This window comes from Amblyomma americanum, chromosome 1 (assembly GCF_052857255.1).
Source record: "Amblyomma americanum isolate KBUSLIRL-KWMA chromosome 1, ASM5285725v1, whole genome shotgun sequence".
Classification (NCBI taxonomy): domain Eukaryota; kingdom Metazoa; phylum Arthropoda; class Arachnida; order Ixodida; family Ixodidae; genus Amblyomma; species Amblyomma americanum.
Genome location: NC_135497.1, coordinates 168,984,132 through 169,004,186, shown reverse-complemented (window position 1 = coordinate 169,004,186; position 20,055 = coordinate 168,984,132). Strand labels below are relative to the sequence as shown.

The 20,055-nt window shown below is 46.1% G+C and overlaps 1 protein-coding gene across 1 annotated transcript in view; it reads right to left on the bottom strand.

The window, feature by feature from the left end:
• Positions 1-12,870: 12,870 nt before the first annotated feature.
• The window catches only part of LOC144114169 (uncharacterized), a 191,130-nt gene continuing 183,945 nt past the window's right edge, over positions 12,871-20,055 (bottom strand). Inside the window, exons 12-13 of the mRNA XM_077647721.1 lie at positions 15,072-16,548; positions 12,871-13,471 (exon numbers count right to left, since the gene is read on the bottom strand). Of these exons, the coding sequence (XP_077503847.1) occupies positions 13,020-13,471; positions 15,072-16,548 (1,929 nt within the window). The 3' untranslated portion in view covers positions 12,871-13,019. The remainder of the gene's footprint in view (positions 13,472-15,071; positions 16,549-20,055) is intronic.

Sequence of the window (20,055 nt, the reverse complement as noted above, 5' to 3'; positions counted from 1 at the left end):
AGCGCCATGCTATCGATCCCGCTGGAATCAGCTAATCAGACGGCCGGATGACATGAATCGAATTGGACGAAAAGAATTCAATCATCCTGACCTAAGATATATTAAGTGCCTTCCCTGATCCATCCACTGCTTGCCAACAAACTGAGAGCACAAGGTGCGGTTAACTTCTCTTTGAAAACAGCGCCCCGAAAAAGGCACCCTAGGTCATTGCTGTTTTTTTTTTCACCTGTACAAAGGATTATAAATATATATTCATTTTTATGTTGCACCTGGTGAATAAATATTATATGCCCAAAAATGCCAAAAAGGCACACCTTTATCAGGTAAAATGAAGGGACAGTGACTGCAATAATTTTCTAGCTGTTTTTCTGCGAAAGCAGCATTGCAGTCGCTCGGTGTAGCTTACTTGTAGTGCTAAGAGCTAGAAATTGCTCTTTTACCGTTGTAACTTGTCCATAGTACAAAAGTCTTGCTTGAAGCCGCCACGTTGGATCCATAGAGGCGCTCTTCTAGGTCATGAAAATGGCAAATATACAGGGCGAATGTGCAAGCGTACAGTGCACAGAGCGTTCTGAGGCATTACCGCCTGTTATGCACTGGTTGCGGTCTGCACGTGTGTTTAAACGTGGACCGAACAGTTCACCGTCCGATATCATCGGATCCTTTGCGTGCAAAAATTACGTGACATTTGCATTGTTGCTTCTTTGGGTATCATATACTGCACAACGTTTCGGGTAGTAGCAGTTTCGTAGAATTTGGAGGAAGAGAACATCTGTGTACTTTCATTTCCGGACTGTACATGTTTCCGGACTATACAGCTTTTAAACTATCCATGTTTAAAAACTGAAATTTTGCGTCATGCGGACTATCTATGTGTGCAGGCTAAACATGGTTTTATTTTTTTTTCGGATCATTGTCAGAGCCGGGGAAGCCTACCGGTGGCTATGAAAGAAAAAAAAACGTGCCCCGAGTGGACGCGTACGACATGTCACCGTGCTAAATAACAGAAGGAAATCTGCTCCGATATGCAAGCATATGCTGTCGCCGTAGCGAAGAGTGGGTACTTTCCAGTGCAGGTTGTCGCCAACGGCTTCAGAAATTCCGGATTAAAATCGCTGCAAGAGAGGTATTCGATTCTGACGGCGATGATGATATTGACGAGCCTTTCGTCGAATTTGACATGATTAACTCGTTTCATTCCGACAGCCCCGGGGAAAGTGATTTCAACGGATTCTAGGACTGAAATCAATGCGGTCTAAAAAAATGCGCAGTTTTACTTCTTGACAATAAAATGCTTGCTTACCCACTGTATAGAGCTTGCGGGCATTCTGAAAAACTTAATTTCAGCCGAAATTCGTCCCAGTGGACTATGCACCGGGTGCAGACTATAGTCCGGAAATAACTGTATTTATTTACACATGGGAATGCCACACACACGAGAAAATTTGTGCAATGATTACTGCTGCACCCTTTCATGAGGGATGCCGATTCGTTCGAACACCCTTTAAGGAATGGATGTGATTTTCTACAGAGCGCCTATTGCACCGGGTTTATAATCCAGAGTTTGACGCAATACCGTCTGGCGAGGGGCGAACATTGCAGAAATAAACATACACTAGCCAAAAATTCCGACGAGAAGGAAACACGACGTTTCGGGGCCCGTACGGGTCCCTTGATCACTTAGAGCGCCGCATGGAAGGACGGTGGCTTAAGTGCGGTTAAAATGGCGTAATGTCCGATTGTAGATCTCTGTAAGATTTCCACGTGTCCTGCTAAGAGCATGCTTCGTGTTATGTATATGAAAACATTCTAAAAGAAGGCGCGATGAAAAACTTCAGATGCAGGCTCAGAGAGCATCAGAATGACGTCACGAACGACAGCTCCACATCTAATGCTTTGGCGGAACACAGCGTATCAACGGAACACTCCATCGATTTGGACGAAGCATCAGTCATTGCCCCAGAGAAAAACTTATCATCGCGCCTTCGGAAGAAAGACGCTGACCACTGCGCCAGACAGCTCTCGCGTTGCTAAACTTAATATCCGGCACAAAAGAGCTTGCAGGTAATGGGTACTATGTGAGCACCCATTTTGTAAGTTGACACCATGCGTTTGCACGACTTCTTTGTAAGCAGGTATACTGTCAGGTGAACAAAGAGGGTGCACTCCTAAACCATCTGGTTATTAATAGATCCCGTGCGATGGCAATGCGGCTTTCGGCAGTAGTGTCCGAAGCCACTAGAGATAACAGCGCCACAAGAGACGCTCATTGCGCTCGTCAGGTGGACATCCTTCGTCAGTGCGTTCGATGAGGGCCAGTGTTTATACACATATGAGGACAGCCTCAACAGAGAGCTTCATGCATCCGCAGTCTCCTTTCCTGATCACAGCCGCCGTGGTGGCTCAGTTGTTATGGTGTTCGGCTGCTGACCCGAAAGACGCTGGTTCAGTCCCGGCCGCGGCGGTCGCCGTTCGATGGAGGCGAAATTCTAGAGGCCCGAGTACTGTGCTATGTCAGTGCACGTTAAAGAACCCCAGGTGGTCGAAAATATTGGAGCCCTCCAGCGCGGTATCTCATAGCCTGATTCGCTTTGAGACGATAAATCCTAAAAACTATTCTTTCCTTGTCTCATTACCGCACTCAATCTGTTTCCTGTTGAGGTTTTTTTTTCTGTATACTGTGGCTAACGATACGTCAAACGGATCCGATCACAGTGTTTTGAAGCTCCGGTTAAAAGCACATCTGACAGAGCCGGTACATTTTTTTCCTGGTTACATCGGACAGATCCAATTAGTGTTTCTCAATGACCGACGTATCTAAGTTTTTTTTTCTCGTAGGCTCAGTAGCACGGTTACGATGGTTCCTTTCCTTGCGCTGCTTCTGCTGCAACGCGCTTGACAAACACCATGTCTCTCGGTTGTATACCGGTTGGCAGACGTCGTTGGGTTGCAACGTGCGATCTGCAAAATTATTCCTGACCTTTTCCGTGCAACCATGAGGCCCATGTGGTTTTCCGCCGTGGGCCGAAGTCTGCTGCGTGAACACTGTGGCTTCCCATGCGGCGAGCCGCGTACAACAACCGAAGTTCAGTGCGCTCCGCATCTCTTCTCGTGTGTGGTGACGCCTGAGCGGAGGCCGTTCGGCTCGCGCTGAACTCGAACCCGTGGGAATTTTAAACTCCATGTGCATGAACTTTCGTGAGAAGAAAAAGCTGGGCACTTGGCTACTTCCCCAAACAACGTCGCTGTTGACCCAAAAGCAGATCGTTCACGTTTTTAGGTTTCCAGTTGCTCCATTGTGCATTGCGGTGGAGCACGTCTTCGCCTCGGCAGGATCGCCGGCCTGGTGATTGCCGCTGTACCGGTACAGGATATAAATAGATTCGACACACCTTTTGCCATGGCTGTAAGGTAGAACCTAAATGTTTAAATGATGAACATCCTATTTTCTCCGTTTGCCGGCAAAGAACAACTAGCATAACGTTGCTTACAAATAGCCAGGCATGACGGGCGGGTGTCCTGCAAGGTGAGATGCGTGTTGTGCCGGGAATGGGCGCTCAGTCTCCAATACGTATACCTGCGCTTCAAAGGTCGGTACAGAGTCACAGACGGCGTGAACGCAAGTGATAGGTTGCTTAAATTATGAGCAGGTCGAGATGACAGATTAGGAGACTGCTTAATATATGCGCGAAGCTAAGGCACCGAGCGAATGCGCATCTCTAAGAGCAAGGTGCAAGGTGCGTTTGCCGATCATAATCTACAGCCGTCACAATTTTTGCTTTGGCTATACTTTGTGTTGAGTTTAAAAATTATTGCCATACATTTATTTATTCTTTTTTTTGAAGCGATGTTTATTGCCTCAGGGCATAAAAACTATGAAGTGAGAGATGAGTAAGATGCTTAAATAAATGAAAAAAGGTGGGCTGATTTGATGAAATCAAGAAGTGAACGATGATATGGACCCTGTGTCCAGGAAATATAGCAATCCGGATTGTCCGGTGAGAGTCCCACTGCCGCCAGGTGCCGAATTCTCGTCGGCTTCAGCGCCGGGCAGTCCCACAACAGGTGGTGGATATCCGCCTCACAGTCTCTGTTCTTGCAGACTGGACATCCGGGGCGGGGATATAAATCTTTGAAATGCGGCCACTTGCGTGTCACAGCTGGAGTTAGGGCAACCCCGACCCGTATCCTCCGAAGCGCAACCTCCTCTGCACGGGTAAGCCCACGGGGGAATGTTACCGCACACGGAGGGATTAGAGCACGTGTGCGGCGCCGGAGGTGTTCCTTTCTTGTTAAAAGGAGGGCGGTGTCATCCAGAGTGAGGACTCGAGGCAAAGGCGAGGTTGGGGTCGAAAGGCGGGTCGCAGAATCTGCGCAGCTTTGTGCGCTCAGGAGATCACGCGGGACCCACTGAATACGGATTTTCTGCGGGATGCGTGCCGCTAGACGATGGATGTCTTGGCAGATTTCTGGGGTGCGACTGACTAGTCGTAGTAGGCGTGTGACGTGAAGGGCGTCGTTGCGAATGACAATGCGGGCCGTGGGTAGCATGAGAACGGCGGCCACAGAGCAAAGTGCCTCTTGAACCGCAAGCATCTCCGCACAGAAGGAGGAAGGAGGTTCTGAGAGGCGAAACCTTGACGTTTTGTTCAGAGCAGGCTTGCAAGGACAGTAAACTACCGTAGTTGTTTCGCAGGCCTGGATGCTTGCGTCAACGTACATAACGATGGAGCCATGCGGCAGATTGGCGTCTTGCTCTGTAATTCGGTCGCGAAACGACGATGTCGCGCGGGTAGATGATGGCCGACGTAGATCAGTTGGCTTGTTGTCGCTTAGCTGCACAAAACGCCAAGGAGGAAGAACTGGCGGGGGCGGCTGTAGAATGGAGTGCGATGAAGCATATGCCCTGAGAGCACACGTTGTGTGTGTAAGGCTTGACTTTAGGCGGCGAGCATTGCGTCGTTGCTGCACCAGCTCATCTAGTGTACTCAGCTGCGCATGTTCTTGGAGCGCCACGATCGGGGTAATGCGGGGAAGGCAAGTGATGACCCTCATTGCCTCTCGATTAACAGCTTCTAGACGATCCCATTGAGCCCTCGTCAAATGCTGGAATTGGGCTTGGTAAACGAGGCGCGGTTGCACAACCGCCCGCGCCAACTGTCGTGCAACACGAGAGCGGGCTCCGCCTGTTTTGGGAGCAATGCGTCTAATCAGACCCAACGCCTGAATTGCTTGTTTTTTATCCCGAGAAAGCCAAGCGGTACCTGTTCCTGACTCGTGTATTGTCAGGCCCAAGATTTTTAGGTCGAACTTTCTTGAATTGGAGCTCCGGATAGATGGAGACGAACTGGCGTTGCAGCCAGCTTACGGCGCCCCCAGCGGTTGGCGACTTACACGAAGGTGGTTTTGCTCACTGAAAGCTGCAGACCAAATGAAGAAGCAGAAGTCGACGCAATATCTTTGTCTGATTGTAGGCCTGCTGCTTGAGTCATCAGGTCGTTGTCCACACCGTTATATCATCAGCATACAATAAGAACTTAATCTCAGAGACATCATGTAAGCGCCAAGCAAGGGGGATAAAAGCAATATTAAATAATGTTGGCGGTAACACCGATCCCTGGGGAACGCCGCGAAGAGGCACAAATGATCCGACGGCTTCACCACCGAGGCGTATGGCAAACTTTCGGCCTTCCAGGAAGGATTTAACAAAGTTGCGCACTCTAACGGGGAAATGCAGCATGTCAAGCGATTCCAGTTTGGCAGCATGACTGATATTATCGTACGCCTTTTCAACGTCCGTGGCCAGTACAGTATACGTACATTGTGGCTGCGAGTTGAGGCCAGAACTGCTGACGTCAAGACAGCCAGTCCTTCTTCTGTACCTATGGACGTACGAAATCCAATTTGGGCGGAATGGTAGAAACCATGGTGCTCAAAGCACCACGACAGTCGTGTGGCAAGCATTTTTTCGGTAAGCTTGCATAATGTTGGCGTAAGCGATATAGGCCGGAAATTTCCGACGTCTGTCGGCGGCTTCCCCGGCTTTGGTATGGGGATCACAATAGCCGATTTCCAGGTTTCTGGTACGACGCCTTCTATCCATACCTTGTTAATGGTGGCGAGGAGTTGAGGCAATACAGCGGAACTTAAATTCTTGTAAACCTCGCACGGAATAGAGTCCGGACCGGGCGCAGTTTTCCGACGGGCCTCGTCTATTGCTGCAAGCAACTTGGGATATGAAAATCGGCTTGCAATTCCCTCGGCGTCGGCTGTAGATGGGAGCTTATCGACATATGCTGGAATGGCAGCCAAAGGGGCTCTTATGACCCTTGGAGGCAACACATCATACTTGGGGAAAAACTTCCGCGCTGCCTCTCTGGCGAAATCATCCGGAGCTAAGTTAGCTGCGAAGCATGCTGTGGCCGCTGCGTCAGGACAACGGGAACCATGTTCCATCGCGCGAAACGTTCGCCAGAGAGCAGCATTCGATGACTTTGTCGAGAACTGGTCACACCACGCATGCCACTGCCGTCGCGAGAGATCGCGTTCATATCTGCGAGCCTTGGCAGTAAGGTAATTCAGCCTTGTCCGTGCATGCGCACAAGTCGGGTCTCGGGAAGCTGCCATCTCCGCTTGTCGGCGAGAAGCCCACAGGTTAAGCAGACCCACATTTGGCGCCGGGCGATTCACGTCCGTCCAGTTGACAGCAGTAGCCTTATTCAGCGCAGTTTGTATGCAGTCCACAAGTAGTGTAGATGATTGCAGAGAGAGATCTTCGAGGGTGGTGCGAAACGTGTCCCAATTGACCACAGAACACCTACAGCGTAATCGGCGGGCCCTTGATGGATGGAGACCGATGATGATAGGATGGTGGTCACTACCCCAGCAGTCTAATTCCAGGTGCCACGAAGGAGTCCCGGGTCCTGACCACCACGTAAGGTCCGGAGCATATGTCGGACTGCGAGCATGGCGCACAGTCCGCGTTGCTTAATCTGGATGATTGAGTAAAACAAACAGCACATCCGCGAATGCGTCCCGCACACGCCTACCACGGGGGCTTGAAGTGGGGTACCCCCAGTCCGGATGAGGGGCGTTAAAGTCACCACCGACTAAAACAGGCCACCCTGGGTGCTGTCGTCGTAGAGTTAATAACCACCCCAGATTAATGCGGGAGGGAGCTCCACCGGTGGGCCTTACGTAGTATGACACGACCACTACAGTTGCCTTGGGAAGCTTCACAGCCACTGCGACTACCTCTTGATATGAGGAGCACCAGTTTTCTAGAGAGAGGCGAACTTGAGAAAAACGCGCATCCACGTACACCGCTGCCTTTCCCTGAGGGGCAACAGTGTGCACACGACGGTCGTTCATGGAAGGAGATATGTATCCATTAAAGCCCGGAACGGATGGCAAGGCATTGGTCTCCTGCAGTAGCAGGGCCCACACCTGGAGCTTGTTCATGCGAAGTCGAGATTTGAGCTCTCCCAGCTTTGTGGAGAGGCCTCTGCAGTTCCATTGGAGCACACCATAACAACGTGTACTCGCCATTTTCGATTAGGCTTCCAAGCGTTGTAATAGAACTGATGTCAGGTTAGATAACTGGTTTACCATAAATCGGAGGAGGGATGTATGTTGAGTTATCCAGGTCTTCTGCAGGATAACTCAACATACATTTGTTTGTTGCTGCTTTATACTCAATATGACTGAGTTTTCCGCGGTGCAGTAGACTTCCGCGTAGTTTGCAGATAACTTACCCCTTTTCAGAGAACACTGACGCTCGGCAGGTTTTCAAACCGATGACGCTCTGTCCCGAGTTCGCTACAGATTGCGTTGAACGATCAGTCATACGCTGGGAGATGGAGTTGTAAACAAACAAAAGTGGAGTACTTGTACAACCGTCTTTTATTTTGACTTCTGGTAGGCTTATACCTATACATACTCCACATCTATACGCTGTGACGCTCGAGAAACGGCAAATGGTACATACAGGTTTTAGACAGCACAGTAAAAATGAATAATAAACGCGACTTTGGCAACCAACTAAATAACAAGTCGAACTTAGCAACATTGACATGTACTAACGGGCACAAACTAATGTTTACACAGCGGGCTAGAAGGTAGATTTCTGTATAGTTTACATGAGGCGGCATAACTGGCCTTAGTAACTAAGACGCTTAATTTGAGCCAGTTTTCTAAAGGCGCGAGGGCATGTCGCATTTTTTGGTGTGTGCAAGCACCAGTTACTTACTCGCGAATTCAAATGTACATTCTTACTTTAGGCGCGTAGTCAATATGCCTCCATACTTCGATCAGCAGCGTGCCTGCCATATGCCACCTGCGCTGCCTCAGAGAAAAGCTGTTTTCATTTGTAGAAACCAGTAGTTTCTCGGCGTGTTCAGCACAGATACATCGATAAGGCAGAAAATCTGAAGGAGAAACGCAGCTTCTATTTTCTTGCATCCTTTCCGTTATGATGTAACGTTCAGCGCGTACTGTGCTACTTCTGCAGCCATTGAGTTGAATCAATGGAATATAACCAACAAGTGTTCTGCCTTACGTATATCCAGAAGTTATCAGCATAAATAGCATGACGTTGTCTTCTATTATATTTGTCAAAAGAGTTCAAGCTAGCAAGGTTGCACCTGCAACTTTCGTTGAAATCCGTGTTGCTGCCTCAGGGCTTCAAGTCTGCAGAGACTGAGCGAAGCTCTCCTTCACTCCTCTCCTGAGCTTTGGAGTACCAGAGGTACTATCGATCCCCACTGCACGGTCAAACAAAAACCGTGGTGGCCTGTGAAGTGTACAGCGCGTAAACAGTTCAATTCACTGTAGAAATTTTACACTTGTCTCATATGCAGCAGACACTTCTCTATTATCATCATTTGGCTCATTTCAGTAATGGCATCACATTTGATATTTAGAGCTTGATTGAAGATTGCTCGGTGAGGGAAGCATGTTTTAGTCATGAAATCAAGTAATACGTGTCGTGGAGGCTAAGTGTTCCATAATGCACGCCGCTTTTGTTTTAATTGAAATCGCAGTTACCATCGGTGGCACGTTCATACTAAACATCTTGTAGCGATGTTCCATCGAAGGGAAAGTTTTACTTGAAAGAATGAATCTAACATGAGGCAAGCCGCTATGTTGCATTTATTAAAGGCGAAGTGCAACGAAATTTTGTGTTGCAATGTAATAACGCCATAAAGCACTTTTACAAAAAATGACAGTACATTTTATTAAAACAAGAAAAGTTAGGCCTTACAAAATCAGTGACAGTTAACTTTTGTAATTACTCGATTGCAAAACTTGTAGGACTTTGTGATAGAATTTAACAGGGAAGGGCAATAGCATGTTATTACTGCACAAGTTTGGTAAAATGAAACCACCTTGCCACTGCCTGCGTAGAAGACAAGAGGCATTCGCTAGGTTTAAAAGTTTGGGCAGGTAAAAGGCGTGCAACTGAACACAGTGACGGCCATAATGTAAGCAAGGCTGCTTGGTACGCTTCTCTAGGTTTTAGTTTTTCAAACGGTTGCACTGAATGGCATCAGAGCCTTCCATAATACGCAAGGTGTCTCGCAAGCAAAATGCTTCAGGCTTGAAGTCATGTTTATATTGCTCGTAGCCTGTCATACTTGAATTTTGATACCTTGTACGTCGACGCGACGTGCCATTAAAGACAGCGCCTTTTGCTCAGCATTTCTAATCCTTGGAAATAATACGTTAATTTAAGGAGCAAGTAATGTGGTGGCGATTGTTTATGAAGCAAAAAAATCTTTCATGCTTCTTTAGCGCAGCCTAAATTTCGGTTTACTTCCCCTTCAAATATTGGCTTGAAACTTATTTAGGAAACCAGAAAGCGTTGAGCCTGCACCCTTACCCTAGCGAATTTCATTGTTCTGTCACTTAGATGTGGCTGGATGTTCTGCCCGTAAATAAGCAGAGGCATTTATTTACACTACGGCACATCCCAGAGCACTCTGCAGCCAACGCCTCCTGAAGAGAAATACAAAAAAAGGTAAAGAAGCAAGTCCGGTCGTTTCCCTAAAGACGCCTTGCAGAGGTGGAAAGTTTCCTGCATTCACTCTGCTATGCTAGCCCCTCAAGAAGTCGGATGCAACAGAGCATGGAACTTTTACCTTGCGCATCAACTGGTTTGGTATCCATACACCTTTCCTGCTTTTCGTGTTATTATTATATGCATATATATATATATATATATATATATATATATATATATATATATATATATATATATATATATATATATATATATATATATATATATATATATATATATATATATAGTTGCAAACAGCAGGAATTGAAGCATTTTCTTCACGTCTTCAACACACCTCCATTAGATGGCTCCGCTCAACACTGCATGCCATTTTTAAGTTATACCTTAAAGTTATTTTGTACTCCATTGTTTTCCTCCTTGTGCCAAAGGAATAAGATCGATTTAATATTTTTATACATCAGGGTAAAAAATTACGGCATACAAATTGCTCTGGTTAACACTTGGAATGGTCTTTGGTACCCGCCTGCCAGTGCCGTTAGCAAGAAATTTTGCAGGGATGACTTGCAGTTTCTCAGTTTTATAACTTGAGAAAGCAAACTGAAATCCTGAAATGAAATCCAGAAGAAGACTTTTGTACAGAGAAGCTGGTGCTGCAAAAAGGTATTACAGAAGAGAAGAAAAGGGCATACAATCAATCAATGCATGAGAAAGGTGGAGAATTAGGACTACCTGAGGCAAACTAGTGCTTCCAAAGTTTATTTGTTAAGTTTTTCTGATTGCGGTCCCCTCAAACACTGATGTTACACCGAAAAGTCATCATTGATGTTTACCTGAATCTTGCCTTAGGTCCTCCAGTGTAACCAGGTTTATCAACCACCCACAGTATATTTTTATGTGGAGACGAGTTGCATTTGAAAAGCTAAACTTACAATGAGGAAATAAGTCCTCAATACAATGCTTATTGTGTATGTTCTGTGGTCATTTTTTGCTATTTAGATGCCAAACCGTACGCAACTCAAAGCAATGAGTTGATGCACCATGCAGTCATCTACAAACTAAAAGTGACTGAGGCACGCTAAGAGTAAGATGGGAACGGAGAACAGAGCTTCACTCGCAAGTCCTAACAAAAGTATTTCACATGTATATGCGCTTTGAGGAACGTTAGGAACATGTGGGTAATACTATAGGCGTCTTTAAACATTGAAAATATAGCCCAAAACAACCTGCCGGAGTTAAGACCACACACGGCACTGCGCAAGTAAATACAATGGGATGCTCGAAACACTGACATGCGTACTCTGTGTATTCTCAAATAGCAAATTAGCTGGAGTTGAGCTCGACAGGTGTGTGCATTCAAAAATTCATTTTATGAATGCTTCACAACAACAAAGGACAAGTAATATTTGCATACATCTGACACCGAAGCTAAGAAACACGAATTCAACCTTGCTTTATGTTGCTTCGTTCATTTCATGTTTTGACAGTAATCTTTTAAGAACTCTAAAGCATGCCTATGCACCAAGTAGACAAGGTGAAGGCTAGCCTTAAGAATTGGTTCTGCTTTTATAACATGCAAATTGAAGCCAATAGTTTACTGATAACGTGTGTTTAAAAGGGATTTGTGCCTTGGTGGTTTTATTAAGGTACACTGTAACAGACACAGTAAATATCTAAGGTGAAACATCTGCGAATCGTTGCATCTCAAGCAAAAAACTCGGTGTTGACTATTGGGACTGGAACTTATAACATCGTCTATGCACAACCCCAAGTATATTTGCTCAAAATTTATATGCTGTCCTTCATGAACCCACCTCTTGCACACTTGCGCTCAAAAAAATATTGCAGCAAGAGCATGCATTGGTAATTTAATAAAACATGCACTTCAGAAAAAAAGCCTCGAAAAAATTATTGAGCTTTGTTGCACTGATCAAAATAAAATAATTCACATTCTCACATACATACATTATCGTACATTCACATATACACTAGTTTAGCAGAGATCCACAAGAGCACCACTAAAGAACTAGGGAAGCTTTTGCGTTCAGTGTCACATTCTATGGGAGGGTATCGAACGCCACACTTCGTGGCCTGTACAGGTGAATGCTGAAATCTCTTTCAAATATCTACAGAAGAAAACGAGAATCTCGAAACTTCAAATGAATGACTTTTTTACGCAAATGTGATGATTTATCTACAAAATCAGTGTGTATCAATGATAGGATCGCTAACACAATCATTCAGATCACATAAAAGCAATGATCCGCCTAAACCGTCGCCTGCTGTCCGGGCAACCTTATCTACAAGACTAGCGACAACACGTTGTTTCTCCATTTTCTAGTTTGTAACGAGTAATTTGGTTCAATGGATTTCCAACAGTGGTTTTCTGGAATAACGTCGCTATCAGAGCCATAAAACGTGCAGCATTTCGACCTGGAAGCTTTCTGTATCCTTCTGCGTAGTCGTCACCACGCATTTGCATGCAACATGATATGCCATGAAAAAGCTGCGTGTATAGAGTTTTTTCAAATATTCAACGCACAAAACGGTCGCTGATTTGGCGGACCACACATTTGGTGGAGAGTATATAATTTTACATTACAGGAATATTGGAGCAGAGTTGTCACGTCAAGCCAAGATGTAATGAGTAACGAATGACATTCAAAGGTGTAAGCAGTAACAGAATACGCGAGGCATGACATATGTGCTCCTGGCCGAAATCTTTAACAATTGGATCGATTGTACGACCTCCTTTACATGCTTCTGCTTTCATCGATATCCTCTGCCGTCGATGAGTGAATACTCCTTATGCAAAATGCACCCTTTTCAGTGAGAGTCTCCAAACTGGCTCTTCCTTGCTCAGGTCTTGGACATATTCCCTCTCCCCTATGTCCCCAGACAACTGCAGCGCAGTCCTGGGCTGTAAGCCCGCAGAAAAGCTGGTGAAGTCAGCTGAAGCCTAACAATGGCACAGCATTCGAACACTGAGACGACTAGACTGTTATGAAGCAGCAGGACTTGGCTTAGTGGCGCCACCTCTGGCGCCATTGCCCTGCACAGGAGACGGCGGAGGCGCGGAGCGCACCACTTTGGGCAGTGTCAGGTGGATTGGAGCGTGGTGATGTGTTCGGTGGCAGCTGTGCAGCGCGCCGCAGAGGCCCTCCTCGTGCATGTCGTGTCGGATGGCCGATCTGTCCACGGCGTTATACTCCTTGGCCGAGCGCGGCTTCAGGCCGCACGAGACGGGGCAAGCAGCTGGTTTCCCGGCCGCGATGTCCTCGCAGCGCAGGTACTCCGAGCCGCTGCCGTTGCTGCCGCTGCTGCAGAGCGACAGCGTCTCGATGTAGTCACTGTCCGACGATGTGGTGCTGCTCTCCGAGGAGCCTTTCAGGCCGGCCGCGTAACGCTCGCCCGGCAGTCCGAAGGCCGCTTGCTGTGGGCACCGTGCGAATGCTGCGCCAGTCAATAAAAGAGAGGCTTCGCTTGAGTGACACCAACCCACCGCGATGCAACATTCAACTGCAGCCTGAGCTGGGCGGTGAAGTACAGTTGTGAGGCTAGTTGCCTGTCTACAGGCACGTAGGTTGCCAAGCCGGGGAAGCCATATTCTGAGCCACGGAGCTAAATGTGAACTGTCACCTACTTCGGGTTGACAACACTTGCACGATAAAGCTGCCGTTAATGATAGGATCGTTTAACTTCAAATTAATAAATTTGTTCCTGCGCCGGTTTTGAACTACTACAGACCGGAGAAAGACGTCCGTGGTGTGCCCGAGCACAGCTAACTTCATCTAGTACATAGATTTTCATACCGCATTTTATATGATTTCATATCATGAACTGTTTCTGAATCTTTAGAAAGTATGTCAGCAGACAGAAACATACGTGAGAGGTGATGCGAGAGCTTGCGTAATACCGATTGCAGGTCTTATACGATATGGGCGCTTCCTCAAGTTCTAAAACAGTGCGTTTCAAGGACTTTGCTGTCAGTGCTTTTTATTAACATTTATAACGACGTTAAATGGCCTCCGAAGATAAAGCTTCTTGCCTGCGATTGTAATTCACTCCCCAAAGCTGACGAAAATGATCGGACTTAAATAATGCGGTGTTTTGAAGGGCTTATATGTGATGGTGTGCAAGTCTGAAATGGCGAGTAACCCACCATCATTTTCAGGTCAGTTGCGTCGACGACAACACAAAGGCCTCTCCTACTTATCCCCAGTTAGCTGTGTCCTGCTTCAGCTGTGGCAACCCTACCCCCGAAAATTTCGTAATCTTACCTGCCCACCTGACTGCATAAAAGCTTTTCGCAAAATGGACTATTAGCTGATAAAATTGGGGGCTGCACAAAAATCTTGAGCTAATTGAGCACAGAACATTTACATGTCCAGTTTTAGAGTACGCTTCTCTCTTCCAAGCAATGTGAGGGATGAGCAAACAAAATGTTCAGAAGACATACCCTAGAAAGTTTTATTTGCACATGATGTCGAAAGACGTATTGTGTGCTTGACGCGTTCAGATATTATGACCTGTGATTGTTGGGATCGCAAACAGGAAATGAATCAATTATCTGAAATACTTAGCCATCACCTAAACATGAAAAACAAATATAGGTTCACCTTGCCCACCCCTCCCAAGCCAGGCATCCAATAAAACCAACTGCTGCAATATGGTCTCAGAAACTCCATTAGGTACCTTTCTGGCACTGCATTTCTTTTTACACCTTAAACATGAACAAAGATATTTCACACTATGTTGCTAAAACAAGACATGCAAAGAATTATGACATTCGCTAGAGCTGTCTAATAAGCAACAGGAAAATTGACACACGATCATATCTTACGTTAATTGTTGTGAATGTGCCTTATATTCTGATTAATATTTCCTTAGTGTGTAATACCCCTGCCTTAAAAATATGTCAGTGCATATCAAATCTATTAAAACACCAATAAAATAGACTGGTTTTTGAACGGAAAAAGAAAAAATTCAGAATGAGGAACCGTGCTGCTAAGGATGCTTGATTAGCTAGGTACTGATAGCATGGAAATCATACCTTCTTGAATGAACCTCTTGCTTTCATCACAGCGACGGTGGCTCACGGTAGTTCCTTCGTCGAGGCTTCTCGGAAGCGACGTGTGTAAGCTCATGTGACATTCATGCGTCGCGAGCTCGCATACAGTTTCTGAGCTCTCCGGCAGGCTCGTTGACACTCCGGAGTCCGACGGGCTCGATATGCTGTCCGGCTGTTGTGGTTTGCAAGGCACGCTTGAGGAGCGCTTTATGCTGGTGCCGTTGGAAGGGGCATCGCAGGAGTCGCCGTTGCCTGCGTCCATCGACAGGTCTTCTTCTGAAAATCTGAAATCTCCTTTCAGCTTGAGGCAATCAGCCGATCTGTGAAATGTAATTCGGTACAAATTCTCCATAGAACGGTTGTTCGGAGTGGAAGGCACTGAAGACGGTGGTGTAACGTCGACCAAGTTCTGAGACCTAGCTCGGAACGGAAGCTTACTGAATGCCGGTCGTCGTTCTCTGCCCATAAGGACGGCCTCATCCACCTCCGAGATTTCTTCCGCTTCCTGGCGCCCATCAGCTGAGCTCGAGCGCTTTTTCGTCAACACCTTACGCTTGGCATCTGCCAGCGATGATGGCTTGTCAGGAGTCTCGGCTGAGCGCTGCCTGCTCGCGGCAAGGCTGCCTTTGGTGCTGTTCTTCCAGCTCGACTCGGCCTCAGAAGACACGTCTTCCGGGAACTCTTCTTTGCAAGGAAGCAGGTACGGCATGAAGGGCCGCAGTGGAAGCGGGGTTCGTTTGGTGTCCGCGCTCTCGCGGACGCTGCAGCTGCTGTTGCCGCGGTCGCTGTCGCACTTGCATGGCTCCAGTGGGCGCATGGCAATATAGTTGCTGTCGCAAACGACACTCGTGTGCTCGGACGAGCTACGGAAAGACATCACCTCGTAGCTTTCTCCGATAGTGCCCGTGGAAGGAGCATTGTGCTGGGCCGTCTTCTTCAGCGGCCCAGTTTTTTCAGGGCTGTTGAACTGCTTTTGGTTGACAGAAGGAGATGCAGGTGGCAGCACCTTCTTTTCCAAAGTACCTTTAGAGCCATTCTCGGAGTCGCACTCTTCTGACAGAGAGGACAAAACACAAGTGTTTTGGTACAGTGGCAAGGACTCTATGAAATGACAGTTGACATAGTCTGAACACTGTTCGAGTTTCTTCCCATCCGGCATAACCCCTAGTATCCTATTTCTTTTCAAGGGTTCTCTACATATTGTAGATGGCGCGCAGCCCTTTGAGCACTGAATCGTAGTGGCCTGGTTATCTTCAGAGGATGACCTTTGGAAGCAAGGGACTAGATTTCCAGCCCAAAATGTGACTCGGTTGCATGTGCAAGCTGCTCGCATGTAGCTGCACGCATTGAAATCTTGGCACATGGAGAGAGAGTCTGGCATCAGGTTGTTGCCACAGGAGCAAGCCAAAGGAAGCCCAGCAGTCCTTGCCCCTTGCGGAGAATCTTGTGCGGCGTGCTCCTGTGCACAGAAGACAAAAAAAATTCAACATAAACTTCCTAGGTAGGACCGGAATATTACAACGTTGTTATTTTTTATTTTCATCAAACGTTATTTCAATGTTCTTAATGTCCTTATTTTTCTATGCTTTTTGTAGTGTTACAAATAGGCGTTAATATTACCTTCCTCTAAAATTAATTAAAAATTTAAACAACATAAATGAACATTTTCGAAAATGGCGACACAACCTTGCACTATCATGCAAGCCCGCCAGTTGTGAAGGTGCGCAGCTTAATCAACGTTTTGCAAGGACCGACAACGATTGCGATACTAGAGCTCCATAATACAGCACAAGATTCAACTCGTACGCTCACCTCCAAACGGATACCACGGAGTGAAGCTATAATGTACCCTTTACTGAGCGGTGTCCCTTGAGTCATAGTGGCGAATGGGCAGTAAGCAAAACTTTCTTTAATCATAATGTGGCAGTGCATGCAATATATGGCAGACACAGTCTAAGAGATTTACCTGAAAAGTACTGCTAGTTGGAAAAAAAAATTACTGTAATAACAATGAAAAAAGTTCTGGGACCCAGAACTTGAAATAAATTTGTAATGCTGTTTCATAGTTATGATTCAAATATTACAATAACGTTCAGAAGAGAACATTAAAAGAATGCTTGTTGGGAACACTAAAGTAATGTTTACTAACTGATAACATTATTTTTAATTTTTAACATTACAGTAACACTTAAAAGTCATAATTAATGTTTATATTTAATACCCAACTAATGTTTCTGATTAACCCATAATTAATTTTAATCATCAATGTAACATTCCAAAGCAGCACATAACGTTACTGCAGCTTACATAACATTTTTCTAATATTATTCCAATGATCGGTACTACCTGTGTTATGCTATTTGCGTGTCTCATTTCATAACTGTTCTACAGTATTGCTAGCCGTAGACCAGGAACAGGGGCTGCATAACAGAAGTGGAGGCTTACAGGTAGGTTGCTGGCAAAGGCGCACGTTAATGGTAGCCAGCTATATATCGACTAGGAAAATATCTATCGTTTGCTGGAAAATGGCGCAAAGGACACATTTAGTTTTTTCTTTTGGCGTATCAGCTTATGACAATAAATTAGAGAGCTGAGACACCGCATTCTTCACCTACTTCCGATTACAAGACTGGGCACGGTTAATACCGATTAAGGCAGGGTTATGGCACCTAATCAGGCTTACAAGATGACTTAAGTATTTTATGTCAAATGCTTAAGTGGTTAGTGGCAGTATCTGGAGGCATTCTGATTGACAAAAAGCACTCGTATTTATAGTTTGTGAGAGTTTAACGTCCCAAAGCGACTCAGGCTATGAGAGACGCCGTAGTGAAGGGCTCCGGAGATTTCGACCACCTGAAGTTCTTTAGCATCACTGACATCGCACAGTACACGGGCCTCAAGAATTTCGCCTCCATCGAAATTCGACCGCCACGGCCAGGATCAAACCCGCGACTTTCAGGTCTGCAGCCGAACACCGTTACCACCGAGCCAACGCGGCGGACTAAAAAGCATTGATATTATAAACTTCAATCACTGGACAGCCAGATTTCCAAGGCGGAGAGCAAGCGCGACAATGTTATGCGTGCACAGTGAACTTCGACGTTATCAGAAGTTTGGGACTCCTAGCTAGCGCCAGTAAGTCTTGCGACCTATGGCACTTCACATTACCAGAAATTCGCGACAAGCGCTTCTTGTTCCTTCGGTTGCCGCTACGTGGTGCACGGCTTTGAACACTCAAAAATAGCACGTTGACATGATCCATGACTTAAGAAAGAAATAGAATAACCGAGTGGCTGCAGAACAGAACATGATAGGCTGCTAGGCCTGGTAGCACTGGCTAGGAGCTGTCTCGAATTCCTGGCAATGATAGGAGGGGTCGCATATTTTGGTGTGACTAATGGTACAGAGAACGGACGGAGTTTTTCCTCAGGATTTACATGTGAGGTGATCTCCCGCACAAATTAAAAGCAGCGGCATCTGGATGTCTCGTCTAATGTTTGTAACTTTCAACAATGAGCTTCTATGGAAGCGACAAAAATTTAGACTCCTTTTGGACGACAAAAAGGCGATTTGCGAAAAATCTACAGCTCGAATCGCTTCTATCTAACGGCTTTAGATAGCAGAAGAACTGGGCTTTCGATTGTTTAGTGTCGTATTTGTCGAAACAAAGAGGAAAATTGTCCAAAAGTGCCATTTTCACAACACGGTTACCCCGTCTCCCGCTGTATAGCCAATGCACTCACACGCAAGTATACGTCGCGCCATGGCCGAATGGTTTAACGCTATACTGCGCAGATCGAATCGTGGCTGCCGTCGAGGATCTCCTTTTTTAGAAGAAAAAAAAAACTTACAGCCGTTAGTTTCCTGCCATGCGCCACGTGGCGTCAAAAGAAGTGAACTAGACTGCTGTCCCGAATTCCTGGTAACGATCATTTGCGATCCCGATCTGACAGTTGTGGTTGTTTGTTATTAAGAGGCTCTTTAAAATATTTGGGCTTAATATACGCGGAGCGTATACTAGTGAACGTAGCCGTATATATAAAGGCGATTTATTTACCGCACTTCCTCAATTTGATGGTTGTGTTCCATAAGCAATTTTCTGGTAGAGGTGCGTGAATAAAACTGAGCTACGAGTCTCGTTTGAGTGCATACTTTTACTGCGCCAAGTGTAACTCCATTACGGGCAGTCGATGAATAATTATCGCTTTTTGCACAGCGAACCACCGCACTTCGCCTTTTCCGCCACTGAGATTCAACACCCCTTCTGTATAGTAATGTAGAACTTCTTGCTGGCCGAGTTGGTGCATAGCTTTCTTGGGATGGCGTTGCGCACACGAAAAGACATACACAGGAAAGAGCAGAAGATGACAGATAGAGCGCAAACTATCAACTGAATTTATTGCTTTCACAACCGCATATATCTGCAGTATTCACACGTGCAAAAGAAGGGGGAATGGGAAGAAAAAAGAAAAAGAAGGGGATAACAAATCAAGTCTACATAGGTCCGCAAAAGCCACGGAGAAAATTCTTTTCCCTATCATATAAGGTGACGGAGGCACCGCTAACACAATAATTGCCTTTTTTATTTGATGTGGAATGCTTTTAAAGGTTGGCGGGATATTTCGCTTTTACTCTTGTCCAGAATCTTGATGCCTTTGAGCAGCGGCTCACAGTTATGGCATGAAATGCAAGGTGCGGGCAAGTTCGCCCCTTCTCTTTTTTTGTATAGAAAGAGCAGGCTCCCCTGCGGGTTCATTGACGCAGCGACAATTTGGCCAATATACACGCGTCCACACTTGAGCGGAATTTGACAGACCACGCCCGTGGCACATTTCACATACTGTTCAGCATGTTTCTTTGTGCATGCGCTTCAAGGAGCTCCTTCCTCGGTGATCCTAGGGCGTAGCCCAGCGAGCTTTTTTGGGGCCGAAAAAAGCACCGGAACACCATGCCTGTTTGCCACTTT